This window comes from Phaethon aethereus (assembly GCF_964289735.1).
Source record: "Phaethon aethereus genome assembly, chromosome: 21".
NCBI lineage: Eukaryota > Metazoa > Chordata > Aves > Phaethontiformes > Phaethontidae > Phaethon > Phaethon aethereus.
In genome coordinates this window covers 5,415,539-5,430,274 of record NC_138597.1, presented here as the reverse complement: position 1 = coordinate 5,430,274, position 14,736 = coordinate 5,415,539, and the positions used below count along the sequence as shown (strand labels likewise).

The 14,736-nt window shown below is 44.4% G+C and overlaps 1 protein-coding gene across 1 annotated transcript in view; it reads right to left on the bottom strand.

Moving 5' to 3' along the window:
- Positions 1–4,712: 4,712 nt before the first annotated feature.
- Positions 4,713–14,736, bottom strand: part of RERE (arginine-glutamic acid dipeptide repeats) — a gene marked incomplete at its 3' end in the record, with an annotated part of 176,956 nt that continues 166,932 nt past the window's right edge. The window contains exons 15-21 of the mRNA XM_082009482.1: positions 13,832–13,945; positions 11,548–12,932; positions 10,921–11,143; positions 8,961–9,681; positions 6,564–6,710; positions 6,133–6,313; positions 4,713–4,746 (exon numbers count right to left, since the gene is read on the bottom strand). Coding sequence (XP_081865608.1) covers positions 4,713–4,746; positions 6,133–6,313; positions 6,564–6,710; positions 8,961–9,681; positions 10,921–11,143; positions 11,548–12,932; positions 13,832–13,945 — 2,805 coding nt within the window. The remainder of the gene's footprint in view (positions 4,747–6,132; positions 6,314–6,563; positions 6,711–8,960; positions 9,682–10,920; positions 11,144–11,547; positions 12,933–13,831; positions 13,946–14,736) is intronic.

The following is a 14,736-nucleotide window of genomic DNA, read 5'->3' as shown; positions in this document are numbered from 1 at the left end:
TTAGAATGAAGACTAGTAACGTGCTTATAACAAAGCCATGCGATAGATGGCTTCCCGGCCTTTGCCCTTGCAATGGCAAGGCGTTATTAACACAAGACCAATATTGAAATAGGAACCGTAGTGTTCAATTTATGCAGTAATAAAAATTCTCTTCGGCCTTGTCCCTGTAGGGTTCATCATTTGAGGTCTGGAAACTCAGAACCTGTAAGAAGAAAGGGAGGGCGGCCTAAGCTCATTCAATTCTACGTTAAGTACAAGGAATTAAAAACTCCAAAGAAATGTCACAATAAATACCACAGCACATGTTCCAGCCAGCCTCAGAAAAAGCACTTTCAGAAGCTATTTCCAGTAGACAAGAACTGACCTTCCCCTTATAAAATGCCACAGGGTATAAATAGAGCAGCCTCTTCAAATATGCAGCTCTGAATTCCCGTGCAATTTGTCATGAATACTTCTTCATCTGCCTCAAGCACACTCAAACAACAGGGCACCCTTTTCTCACTATACTCAGAGCACTAATTAGCTTGAATTAGAGTCAAAATACTTCACTATTTCTGAAAAATCCAGATCAAAACCAAAGCAGAACCAGATTAAGAATGCAGCCATCCTGTCTCCCTTTTGACCAAACATTTATTCTGTAAATATACTCACCGCTTCTCTCTGTGGCATCATATTTTCCTAAGTTTTGGAGATGCTGATTATCATGAACTACAAATACGGAACACCCAAACAGCTAGCTCGCACAAATACATCATAATCCCTGATAGATGGAAGACAGGGAGCCATTACAAATGTAGACAAAGATGTAACTTTATGCAATTTGAAAGCAAATTTTAGCTTTTCAGCAGGCAATGAACAGACAATGAGTTAATGTTCATCTCTCTCACTGCAATCATCATCCCTTTGGAATGCATCTCTTGCCAGCTCTGTATCAGCTGTGTGCAGGATGACTCTACCGGCACCAAGTAACATCTCTTGGAAAATAAGATGCATTAAAAATTCGGCTAGTGGGGTATACGTAGTATACAATATCTAATTTCAAGCTTACACTTCATGAGTCATCAGGCCTCATTTTCCCTTGCGTTGTCTTCTGGACACCTTTGGTTCACGGGCAAATTTAAAAGATGACAGCATGCAGTCTTTCCTACTCTGTTGAAACTAGAGGAATTGTTCTCTGTCGTTTACAAGTTCTCGTCTTTCTACTCCTCTTCAGCTGACACAATGAGAGCTTATCCACACACTTCATTTTAACTACTTGTTTGTGCTCAGACAGATCGGTGGCTACAATATATTGCCACTGTACACAGAAAGCCCCTGAAGTCATGACAGCCAAAACATCCTTACACATTCATTCTTACCAATTTGACTGCTTAACTTACAGAAAAACATGCCAAATTTATGCAGTATTGCCCTAGAGCATAAATGTGCCTCAGGGAGACAGAATATACTCTGGAACTGGACATGATGTTGGTGTTTTGTGTACTGTATATTAAAAAGGAAATTACCTCAAAGAAAGAAAAAAAGAAAGACAAGACAGCTTTGAAACAGACAAAATGGCCATGCCAGCATCCCATTTTATCCCAGATGAAAGTCACTCTTTTCCCACTAACAACAATCAACAGACACATTTCGCTTGCAGGCAAAACCTGGCTGCTGTAGTGTAGCTTGGTTTTATTTATGTCCACAAATATTTCAAAAAAATTACAAAATACTCAAATGGAGAGAACACAGAATTCACGATTTCTGGGTTTCTACTCTGTTTACACTGTGTTATCCCATGGCAAACTACTCATATATACATTAAGCTTCAAGATATATATAAATGTAGCAGTCAGAATGTACACTCTGCTTTAACGGTGCAGTGAAACAAGCTCAACCATGACGACATAGAACAAGAGAGACGTTTCAAAAACACTAAAGCAAAATTAAAAAATAAACTTCCAAAACAGAGGAAAAATAAGAGAGATTTCTTAAAGAAAATCAACAGGTCTGGGTTGTTTTAACAGGGCATCGAACACCAAGATGGCTTCAAAACCACTGCATGTAAAGTTGTAGTTAATCACTGGTCTAAAATGGAAGAATTTCAGTGCTTATTTGCTGAATGATGTCAACAAAAAACTCCCGCAAATTATCAGAATACTTTTCTGTGAAGAAAAAAAAAAAAGCAGCAAAGAGATCCAAGTAATAGCTTTTGAACAGACTGCAAACTTCAGCTTAAAAAAAAAAAAAAAAAAATACAGAGAGGACCATGGGAGGCAATTAGCTTTTTTTTTTTCCTTAAGAACTATAGCTAAAAATAACAGCAAAACAGAAGGATCAGAAGAAATGGCTGAAGTGGCTGAACTCCCTCAAACTCCCAAATTCCACATGGTAAAAACAAGGAGGGGATGTTTGGATGTTTAACTGAAATGTGCCGAATTAGACCTTTAAAGTAAACTGAGGCACTCTCTCTGCTGAGCAGACCAATCTTACCAGCTACTCCACTGTAAACAAATGTAAAAAATGTTATTCAGAAGAAAACCATTTCACCTGATCACTGCAGACAGCAACTGAAGGCATTGACTGAAGAAGACTTTACCATCCTCGATTCTAGATTGACCTCATGGTTTCCAAATCTCAGAAACACTAGCTGTTCCTCCTAATACCTTCCAGAGAGTTCAAATATAGCAGATAGAACTGATTAAATGCTACTGCAGTTCCTTAGCACTGAGAAATCTGGAAGGGAGGACAGAAAAAAAAAAAAAAAAAAAAGAGGAAGATCATATCAGCTGAAATAGCCCTCCTCTCTCTCCTATACAGTCTTGCCTTAAACGGGCCTAGAATACCCTGACGCATATTTTTAATTGGTAAATTGTTACTAACTGTCTGACAGCAATCTTTCGGCACTAACACCGGGACTGGTTTGAGATCCACGAGGCGGATAAAGCACTGTGCACGCCATGCCTTCCATCAGAATGTATGATTAACTACAAGTTTATCAAACATGGCTCAGTACAGTACTATGACACAACCATCACACTGAACAGTCTACAACAGCAGAGAGAGAGCATTCGAGAGAGAATGGTGTGAAGTTATGCACCGGCAGAAAAAACGGCCAGCAGATTCATGTCCATTGGTTGCATCACCCTCTGCTCTGGCAAAGAAAATCCATGGCAAAACAGTGGGGGGGGATCTGCCTAGACAGGAAGCAGAGCTGTCTCCAAAATAATGCTCACTAGCCTTCTGTGTATTCCTCTCCTTTTACCATCTACATGGGAACTAGCCAACAGGAGTTATTCTGCATGGACCTGTTGTGTTGGGAGTCAGTAAATGTTACTGTATATATATCCGGTTAAGCCCAAAGCAGTAAGTTCCTGAGATACAGAACACTGGTGGCAGTTAAAAAGTTTTGCTTACAAAACCAAAATTAAACCAGTCGAAGAGAAATACACACTGGTCTTTGCAAAACAACTTTAAGAACACTAACCGAGTTGCCTAGTCCACTTTTCTTAAGAACATATCAAACATAAGAGGCCAGAAAGAGTACATCCTCCAAAAATATGCACATGCATACAAAATTCTGGCTGTACTAGTTTGAGCCACAGAATATTTTTAAAAAGAGATTTTAGAACAGATTATTTCTTTGAACTTTCACCTAAAGTCTAAAACCAATGTAGTTAAGATTAAGTTTCAAAAGGTAATAGGAAAGAAGTGTATTACGGCCACACTGAAAATTAACCCTTGAAGTAGGCATCAAAAGGGTAAGCTAGTTCCAAGGGACACCTGTACTGCTGAGAAACCCAACTCAACAGAAATCATCTGCAGAACAGAGAGATGTAACATGAATGCGAAAAAAAAAAAAAAGAGAACCCAACAACCAAACAAACCAAAAAACCAAGAACAGAAACAGTCATTTGCAACATTATCCCTGCAACTCCCTTTAATGCTTATTGTTGATATCAAACCAAATTTCAAGCTTTTACCCATTTGAAATTATTGATACCCATCATTCCCTTTAATTAAAGGGATAATTATATATATATATTTTATTAAAAAATCAACTCTGTATTCTGTCAATACCAGGTAGGAATTCACAATTTGTGATGTTACTGAAAATCAAGATAAATGTTTCCGGAGTTTTGTTTTGTTTTGTTTCTCCCCTCTACCCAAAAAAGTTATTTACAGACTTAAAAAGCCATGCTGCAGAACTGAGCTCTCTTTAAAATTATGAAGATTTCCTACAATGTATTAAAATAAAAGTAGATTTTTATTATTATAGCACTTGGATTCAGAGCTTGTTATGTCACCTACTTGCAATCCTTGTTTTTTTTTAAATAGCTATAGATGCATTGAGTGTCTCTTCACGCACAGTGACTTGTATTGTGAACCTGATTCTAGCACCTACTCAAAACAAACTAGTAAGAAAAGAAAAAAAAAAAAAAACCAAGATTGCAGGAAGTTCTCTGAATATTCCACACAGTCCTGTATTTTCAATAGGCTTCTGAATACGTTGTCATGCAGGGAGACCCACACCAGTCTTGAGAAATCTTCTCTACAAATGAACACTATGCTGATAAGTCTCTACTTGTTGGGTGGTTGTTTCTGTTTTAAATATATAAAGAAATCTTTATAAGATATTCTTTTCCTTTTGTAGCTCTTATTGTATGTAAAAATGTTCCACTCCTTCCCAAGGACTGGGGTTTCCATAGCCAGCATTACAAATAAATAATTTATTACAACTGTTTGTCGCCTTCTTTCTTCAGTCGACTGAAAGAGAAAGAAAACTCATTTTAACAAAACGAAGGAGGTGTCATGACACTTCAGAGATAGCTTGCCTTCCCGCGAACCTCACCCAGGTGCCCTGAAGGGAACAGAGGTTGCAACAGGGCTTGTGAGCTTTCAGCGCAAAAACGGGAGCCCTCTCAATGGCAGCGGTAACACTGCCTGTTGCGGGAGGAAGCGACGACCTTTTGCTACTGAAGCACTCCTTACATGTGAGCAAGATCCTAGTGCCAGCTCACCAAGCTTTAGCTTCATCTGCGCTTGCAGATGTGACAGTCGGCTTCAGGCAGACTGGCTGCCCCCATGGCACAAGGCCAGCTGGTAATTTTGGATAGCAGGAGGACTGAAACATCAGAGTAAAGCAGTGCAAGGCAGATGTTTAATATGCTGCTTCCTATATACCCTTGCTACCCACAGACATGTGGAATGACCCTCGGTAGGCGCCGGTGGCGTTTTCTTCTTAGCTGACATATTGTCAGAGGTAACTGCCAAACAGCAGATAAGGTGGTGTCACATCAGGTAGGCCAAGAGAACCCCTCTACTACCAACACCATGTAGCATTCCGGGGAGAAAGAAATCCCATGATTCACCTAGGCATTCTCAGCTGGTAATGCAGGATCCGTATTATTCACACATTTCAACATCCCATTGCCTTTAGTAATTTCTTAAGATTTATGGAATTCCTCCCCTCTTTGCATTCACAAAGCTTTTACCTACCCTCTGCCACTGTTCTCAAGGAAGAGGGAGAGACGTGGAAGCAGCAATCGTAGCAACTATCACACTAAAAACCCCAATCAGGGTAATTCTGCAACAGTCTGCACCCTTTCAATACTTAAAAGGGGGACTGTAAGGAAGACTGGGACAGACTTTTTAGCAAGGCCTGTTGTGACTGGACAAGGCGTAACGGTTTTAAACTAAAAGAGGACAGCTTTAGATTAGATAAAAGGAAGAAATTTTTCACAATGAGGGTGGTGAAACCCTGGCACAGGTTGCCCAGAGAGGTGGTAGATGGCCCATCCCCGCAAACATTCCAGGTCAGGTTGGACGAGGCTCTGAGCAACCTTATCTAGTTAAAGACATCGCTGCTCACTGCAGGGGGTTGGACTAGATGACCTTTAAAGGTCCCTTCCAACCCAAACTTCCATGATTCTATGATCCTGTGCCAATAATTTGGACCTAGCTTCCAATTTGCCCTATCACCTATGCCCAAATTAGATCTTAGTACAGCTTCACCATCTTCCCTAACTCAGGATAGTAACTCAGCACACAGTAAGAAAGGCAGCAATTAAGAAAAAAAAAGATGGAATGCGGAGAAAGGTGAAGGAACCTGTAGCACCCCGAGACTCCAAAAGCCTTCATTGCACCTCTCACCTGTAATAATCTTCCTGACTTGGTAGATGACCACCATGCATGTGAGGATGCCCATGCAACCACTGCTGCTCCATTGCCAGTCTTTGCAGCTCTGCTGACTGGGCATGCATGGCCTGCAGTTGGTGGGCTGCTGACATAGGAGGTGGAATGGCACCAGGCAGATCTCGTGGATAAGGAGTACCTAAGAGAGAGTTGCCCATTTTTAGACACTTGTTTGCTGGGAGGTCTGCAGAGAAGAGCTGTCCCATAAAGCTTTATCTTTTTTAAACAAACCAAACCAACCAACCTACCAACCAACCAACCTCTGGCTGTAACCTAAGTTACAGCTCAACTCCACCAACTCCCCTTGCAAGAAATGCTAAGACCCAGAAGAAAAGATGACAGTTTAGATCAAGAGCCAGCCTTCATAAAGAACCATAAAATGCTCTCACCAAAGACTGGATGTCGGAGCATTTCATGCTCATGAGGTGGCTGCCCTAGCAACGGGTTGGGGATGGTCCCAGGTGGGTAGGGAAAGCGTGCCAAATGGGGTCCAGCTGCTAAAGGATCCACCAGCGGGTGAACAGGTCCTGCTGAACCTTTAAAAGAAGGAAAGCAAGCAAGCCATGAACTGCTTTGGGAAGCTCACTGTTGGGAGATCAAAAGCTCTGTTAAGATTTGAGCTGGATCAGCATCTGGCCTAACTGGCACGTAATTACCAGGAGCTTAGCTCCATCCAATTTGAAACCCACTTTTCTATCTTCAAGTGACATCCGCTTACCAAACAGTCTTAATTGTTAAAGCGACAGCCCAGGGCTTTCAATTTCTGCAAGAAGAAGAAATCCCCCCAGCAACAGGGGAAAAACAACAAAGATGGTCAACATTTAGAAACATTTTCCCCAAAACTCTCTCCTATTTTGCTTTTACACACATAAAATTGAAGGATCACTAGTGTCATTTAGTACAGAAGCACTTAAGCATCCTTCTGACTTTACCAATACCACTTGATAGGCCAAAAGCTGGCAAAAACCTTTGTTTGCAAAAGGTGACACTGTCACCATCCTTGTGTGGAGAGGGACAGCTGTAGACAACCTCTCTGATGTCACTTTACCATACAATGAAAAAAGAAACTGGCAAAACCTGAAAAACTCATCAGCTCATCTGAAATCTCTGCATGTTAAGCTGTTAGCAGATTGCAGAGGAAATTAATCCACGGATAAAAGGAATACAACACAGCTAACACAATTCTCCCTCGGCTGTTAGCCGGTCCAGAGCAGAAATACGTGGCCATTTTACACTCTATTCACCCCCACTCTTAAGGAGACACACAGGTTATGCACTCCAGGGTCTTACCCACCCGTGGAGCTACGCTGGAGCAAGAACTACGCAGAGACACTCAAGAGCCCCTAACTGTATTCTAACCTGGCATTCAAGATTAAAGCCAAATTACTTTTCAAATACAGGTAAGAGAGACTTGACAATGAACTGGCTTGTCTTTGTCTGCCCCAGTCTCTCGTTAGACTGAAAATGAAAATGTATTAGCCACGTTTTTCTCCAGAACAGGTAACTGGGGAGTATCTAGACTTACCCGCACAGAGGTGGCAAGTGACAACAGAATCCTCGTATAGACACGATCTATGACACATTTCTCTTGCTATCAATGGCCTATGCAAACCTGCCTCAAATTGAACCATTCTGTAATTTGAGCAGTGTCAACCAATGTCCACACTGACAGCTTTAAGAATGCTGATATTCAGCGCTATCATCTCCTACCTGTAGCCTCCTGCCCCGTAACAATCTCACAAGACCCTGCTGATTCCTTTGCTATACAATTTGGCTTCTGCAACAACACTCAAATTCCTTCCACGCTCCAAAAAGCAGACGTCCAAGATACATTTAATGCATATTGCTCCAAGGCAAAGTATGCTACATTTGTTTGCACAAACACTACATTTGTAGCCAGCTGTACTAGAAACTGCACTTTAAGTACTTGGACTTTTTTTTTTTCCTTACTTAGCAGCTACTGCACCTGCTGCCTTGCTTGCTATGTTCTCTCCAGTCTGCCACCAGAAAATCAGAAAAATTCTGCTTAGTGCCTCATCTTCCAGACTTCTAGAGGAGTAACCACATAGCTTGCTTCAGAAATTAGCAAGGCATTAATTCATTTTTGATACTATTAAATACTTCGGGGAAAAAAAATCCACACATAAGAATACACTGTGGCTAAAAAGATGCCAATCCGTAAATTTAGATGGTTCTTATGAGAATTGTGACAGAGAATTTCAGCTCAACTAAAGCCAGATGGTTGGCATGTCAGATGGCTAAAGAGATGAAGCCTGTCTCCCTTTTTTTTTTTTTTCCAGCTCCTATACGGCAACACCAGCTTCAGCTCCTTTCCATCTATAACTCATAACGTAACAGCCATTAGCATTAGCAGTGTTACCAGTTCCATGGCATCTCTCCTAGTGAATTCCCTTCACTCAGTGGAGTCTCCATCTGTACACCCCTGTAAGGTGGTGCTCTAGGACTTCAGTACTTAAAAAAAACCCCAAACCCAAAACAGCAAACCTTTTACAGTGACAGTGTGCAGCCTCAGTGAAGACTGCTGTACTGTTACCATCATTTACGTTATCACTATTATAAGTCCACCCTCACAAAAAGTAACTGTTTGCATTTCAGTTATCCTTATACAACCTTACACAGTACAGAAGCCACATCATATACAAGAAAATAGGGATTTTGCTACTTGAATTCCAGCATCACAGTCTGCCTGTTTTGGGTAGGCTGCTGCTAACAGCTCATGAGAGAGGTTCCCTAGTTAAGCTGCCTAGCCCACTTCCCGGGCTCACCTTGATGTAAGGGATCCTGCTGATGTAGGTGTAAATGCGAGTGTATGTGTGAATGTTGGTGATGGTGAGGCGTAACGTTGAACATCTGGAGCCGTGCCAACGGGTCATTTGTCAGCGATGCCATCCGCTCAGCATGTATTCTCTCTGCTGCCAGTCTGTCAGGGTAGCTCATTTCAGGCCGTAACTGTGGGCCTGCCAGTGCAAGTCTCTCTCTTTCAAGGGGGTTCAAACCCGGATGGAAGGAAGCAAATGGATGAGGTCCTGCTGTTGGGGGAATAGTCAGTGCACCATGCCTGGCAAAATGCTCCATGGGGTTAGTAGCTGGGTGCAGCGCATCTAGCTCTGGGGGCTTCACCTCAAAGCCAGGTTTCATCCTCTCTCTCAATTCCCTTTCCCGGATTTCCCGCTCCCGGATTTCCCGCTCTCGCAGCTCTCGTTCCCGAATGGTGGGATCCACATTGTAGAGGCCAGGCATATGGTAGGCCAGAAGTGGATCAGTGGGATTTAGAGGGACAAAGAAAGGATGATTACGGTTTGTTGGAGACATGACATGAGGACGGGCATATTCACTCAGTGTTCGTAAAGCAGGCGTATCTGGACCAATGTACGGTGGTACAGCAGCAATGGTCGTCGGGGGAGGTTCAAATGAAGGTCTCATATGTCCTGGCCCACTGAGCTGAGATTCTCCAAGACGGCCTTCATGGGAGGAGCTGGATACCTTCTGCTGCACAGAATGGGGAACAGAACTTTAGTTCAACACATTTGACTTAAAAACACAGCAGGCACACACTTCCCTTCTTGTGCTTCAAGCTCTAGGAGGAGGTAAGTGGAGCCTGCCGAGCCTCACGACTCCTGCAGCTGAGTGCTCCAATGTGTTTGGGGAAGAACTGGATTCTGTCTATCCTTTAGGCCACAAGAGAACTACTTTGTAGTGGCAGCCCCAAAGCTACACAAAGCAACTAGCTGCTACGTCACAGCTATGGGCAACAGTTGGCTGGTCCATCTCACTACAGACTGCCAGTCTTGTTCGCAGCGTGGTGTTCTCCTCTCCACACTCCCTTGCGTCCTAAAACTTGCTATAGAAGACTCATCTCCACGATGTGCAACACAACAAGCTCCATTCCTTTCACATTAGGACTCTGAATCCTGCTCTCTCCTCCTGCACAAGGGCAGCGTATTGCTTCTGGGGAGGGCAATAAGCACAGTTTACCCATGCAATTGCCCAAGGATCCCTATCCCCAAAACAAAGCAAAGCCCCCATACATGACACAACCCTTAATGGACAGATGCTGTATCCTGACTTTCATAATCCTACAGAAACACATAGCTGTGGTTCAGATCTGAAATGCACCGTGGAATAGGAAGACTGCAGCACCACCTTTTTCAGCATCAATGGCGTATTACCAGCCTACCACTCCTGTGGGCCCAGAAGTAATCATTCTGTTCTGACAGGCCATAGAAAAATGGATTAGTTGTATTGGCTCTTTGTACCAAGACTGGAGTTTGGGTCTCCCAATTAAAAAAAAAAGTTACATGCCTGTAAGTTTACTTCAAATTTAAAAAGCCTTTGTATCCCCTTTTTCCAGCAGACAGAACTCTTGTGCCTACACAGTAGTACAAGGTACACAAAGGCCTTCACTATATCGCAGAGTGCTTTTCTACTGCAAGTAAATGTAAATACTTGGCCTAGTTATCCCCAGCTGTGTTGGTTTCCCACACATCAGAAACAGACAGAAGTAGAAACTCTGCATTTCCTTTAAAGAGAAGAGAGTCACAGGGCGGCCAGGAAGTGCTCATAGCTGCTTGGCTTTCACTGAATACACAGGGCTCCCATGTTCATGAATACCTGACTGCACATGCATTGTAACGTTTCTGGGGATTTGCATTCCCTAGTCACCATCCAGGTCCGATCCTACCATCCCAACTCCCTTAAACAGCTCTTAGCTACAAACAGACCTACCGCAGCTCTTTCTGCTTCTCTTTCACGCTCCCGCTCCCTCTCTCTTTCCTTCTCTTTTTCTTTTTCTCTTTCCCTCTCTTCTCTGGCTTTCTGCTCTGCTTCCCTTTTGGCCTTTTCAATGGCCTCTTCTCTCTTCTTTGCCAGTTTTGATCCTGCCAGAGGCATGAAGTACAAGTCTGCTCTTGAGCATGAATTATAGCCACGGTCTAGGTGCTTATAGAACCTGAAAGAAACAAAACAGAAAGCTTAGCCCTAGGAAAGATGCAAGAGTCTGGGATTTAAGAGCTGTATGTCCAAAAAAAAAAAAAAGTATCACTCTACACCTATACAATAGCACTACCAGCTTTCCTGAAAGCCATGAGAAAATTAATTGTACCATACTACTCCACAGACAAGCGGAGTATAAAATCCCTCTCAATTACAAACTGTAATGCCATGTCTGAACATGCTGGCTGAACCAGCACCTTTCCAGAAAAACAGAGCAAAATCACGCTACAAAGAGGCTGACAAGATACACATTTAAAATAGACACAGCTCCCACAGGAGCCAACTTCTCAGCTTTTGGGAGAGCCCTGCTACACAGAAAAACAGAGCCCACTAAGGAAGCACTGCTGACAACCTCCATACCTGGCTGATTGACTAGCGTGACTTGGTGTATCCACCACAGTAGGTTCTGGTGATGGACTTCTGGGTGGAGGGGGAGGGCTTTCTGGTTCCTCAGCTTCATCTGGTACTTCTTCTTTGATTTGAATAGGTGGTAGCGTGCAAGCTGTCACCACTGGCACATTTCCACTAGAAGCTGCTGATGTGGGGATGGAAGTCTGAAGTGGAATGCCAGGCACAGTGGGTGGCGTGGAAGTGGAGGGGCCAGAAGGAGGGGTGATGGAAGGTGGGCCTCCTGGGACAAACGGATGCTGAGAAAAAGGGGGCTGGGAGGATACCTGATGGAGTCCAGATGGAGGGTGATTAGCAGGTGGGGGAAGGCTCTGACTCTGCGTCAGTACAGGAGGTTGGGCTTGCGAAGACTGCAGTGGTTGGCTTTGAGGCATCAGCTGCAAAGGAGGAGGGTGTGCAGATGGAGGATGATGAGTTGAGAGGGAGCTCAGAGGTTTTAAAGCAGGTGGCGGAGGCAAATTGGAGTTCATTGAGAATGGAGAAGGGCCAGAGAGATGAGGAGGGTGCTTGTGGGATGGAGCAGTGGGGAGCTGAGGGATTGGGGTAGTAGGGGGAGGTTTGATATGAGGCATGGCCATGGGTGCAGGAGGCAAGGGCTGCTCCCGTGGAGGCTGAGCCTGCTGCAGCGAGGTTGCAGTCGGCAGGACAGGCTGTGTTACCTGAACCTGGAGAGCAGAGTGAGAATGAGACGGCGCTTGTGTCTGAAGGGGAACCTGAGACTGAGATGACTGAGTGGGGAGGGAAAATGGCTGGGAAGGTACAGGATGAGGCAGGAGGGGCTGGCTCTGCAGGCTGTGAGGGGTCGGCTGGGCCTGACTGTGGAGCGGAGGCTGCGAGTGAGGTTGTGAAGAGGCGGCGGTCGGCTGGCTCTGCGACACACTCAGAGGCTGCAGGGGTGGGTGAGGCGAGGGGAGCCTCTGCGGGTGCAAAGCAGGGGCCTGCTGTATGTGAGAATGAGGAGGCGGCGGCGCAGGGGCCTGGGGCTGGCTGGGGGGCTGGGATGCTGACGGCGAGACCTGTGGTGGAGCTGAAGCAGCACTGGACGCTGCCGGCAGCGATGCTGGTAACTGGGCTGACATCGGTGGCGTAGGAGGAGGAGCCTGGCCAGAACCGCTCTGCGCCTGCAGCACTTGGGGCTGCGCCTGCAGCACCTGCTGTTGAGCAGACGAATCCGAGTCGCTCTCATTGTCTTGAGGGCTAGGGATGCTGGGTGACGTGCTCCGGTTATCCTGGTCGATGTCCTTGGGATCACTGCTCCCTTCGTCATTGACGCTGCGGCTGTCCGAGCTCTCACCTTCACCCTCACCCTCTGAGGGAGAGTTTGGCCTGCTGATCTCCTGCAGGGAGAGGGCGAAGCATAACCACCGTGCGTGAGAGAACTGCACGAAGAACACTACCAGCGTGCCACTGGACGCAACCTATTGCACATGCTGTGCAAGCACGAGTGCAAGTACCACCCCTTGAACCTCACGGGGCTTAAAACGGCACAGGCAACAAAGATCCAAAGGGAGGGTGCAAAGACAACGGAGCCAGGCTCTTTTTAGCAGTGTCCAGTGGCAATGGGCACAAACTGAAATACAGGAGGTTCTGCCTGGACATAATGAAACACTTTTTCACTATGAGGGTGACCAAGCAATGGAACAGGTTGCCCAGAAAGGCTGTGGACTCTCCACCTTTGGAGATACTCAAAAGCCATCTGGACATGGTCCTGCTTGAGCAGCAAGGGCAGACTAGATGTCCTCCAGGTGCCTTCCAACCTCAACCATTCTGTGATTCTGTCATATGGAAAGCTCAGTGCCAAAATTCTCAAATCCTGTGCACAGAGTGAACCTGGTCAGGTACACGGAGCTGAAAAAGACATCCTAAAAATACTTCAGCTGAGCTTTGATACCACTAAATTAAGAGAATTCCAGCGGTGGTGGTCTAACTTGCCACAGAAGAAGAAAAAACATTTCAATTAAAAAAAAAAAAATGGTGAAGAGGGGGTGGAAAATAATTCAAGTATACTCCTATATGGTTAATACTGGTATTAAAACTTACGGACTTACCCCGTATCATTCCACTGTTTTTCAACAGAAGGAACACATTATAATATGGGTTGCTTTCCAGCCGCAGATTAAGTTACAATTTGCTGTGGCTTAAATCAATTTCATGTTTTTGGTTCATTACTGGGTTTGCACCCCCTCCCACTCTCAAACCATTCTCCTAAGCGAAAATATTCCTCTGTAGGACTCACTTGAGTTTTGGATTTTTTGGCATTGGACCTGTCAGGTTCCTCTGTGTCAGAAGCTGCCTTTTCCCGCTGCCTCTTGGAGTTCTTGAGGGGAGAAGATACCTCTTCTTTTATCTTCTGCCACAAATGATGCAGAACACAACAGTTACTAGTGATGTAAATGCAAAAGTAAATTGAGCGTATGCCAGCGCTACCATATTTAATACAAACAAACAAGAAGGGTTCCTGTGGAGCAGGAGAACTGATCAGAAGTTCAGATAGTATTTAACAACAATCCAATACGCATCTGTCCCTCTGTTCAACTACAGGTTGCAGGGGAATCTGTTCTGGAGCTGCTGCTGTATTCCGCCATCTGCCAGGAGCAGCTCCCAGAAGACTTGCATCCACACAATGCTTCAGCCACTGAGGTCAAATTTAAGACAGAACACAAAACAGACTGCAATTTTACTTCCGCAGACAGAAACCCAAGGGGCAGTTTACACACAAACCCTGCACACATTTCTGACACAAGCCAGTAGGAAAAAGGAGCATAGAGTAAAGCATTTCTCATCATGCAGATGTGGTCTTGAGCTTTGAAAGTGAAGGAATATTTTAAAGAAAGCAGTTGTCTTCAGCTGTGCAGAATCGAGTCCATCAGGAACTCATACTAGATCAACTGGCCCAGTATGCTCTTCTAACGGAGGCCAACACCAGTTGTTAACAGAGGATGGAGCAAGAATTTCTACAGTAGACAGGCACAGGATAAGCCTCCTTCTAATACATGAAAGTCTTGCTCCTGATATTTTGAGAGGCATATTTTTATATCCCCTCAAATACAGGGCTACCAGTGAGTAGTTATTGCAAGATTACTACCTTCTTTCATGGCCTGGGACAGCTTTATACATCACATAATTACCTAACCTAACTTC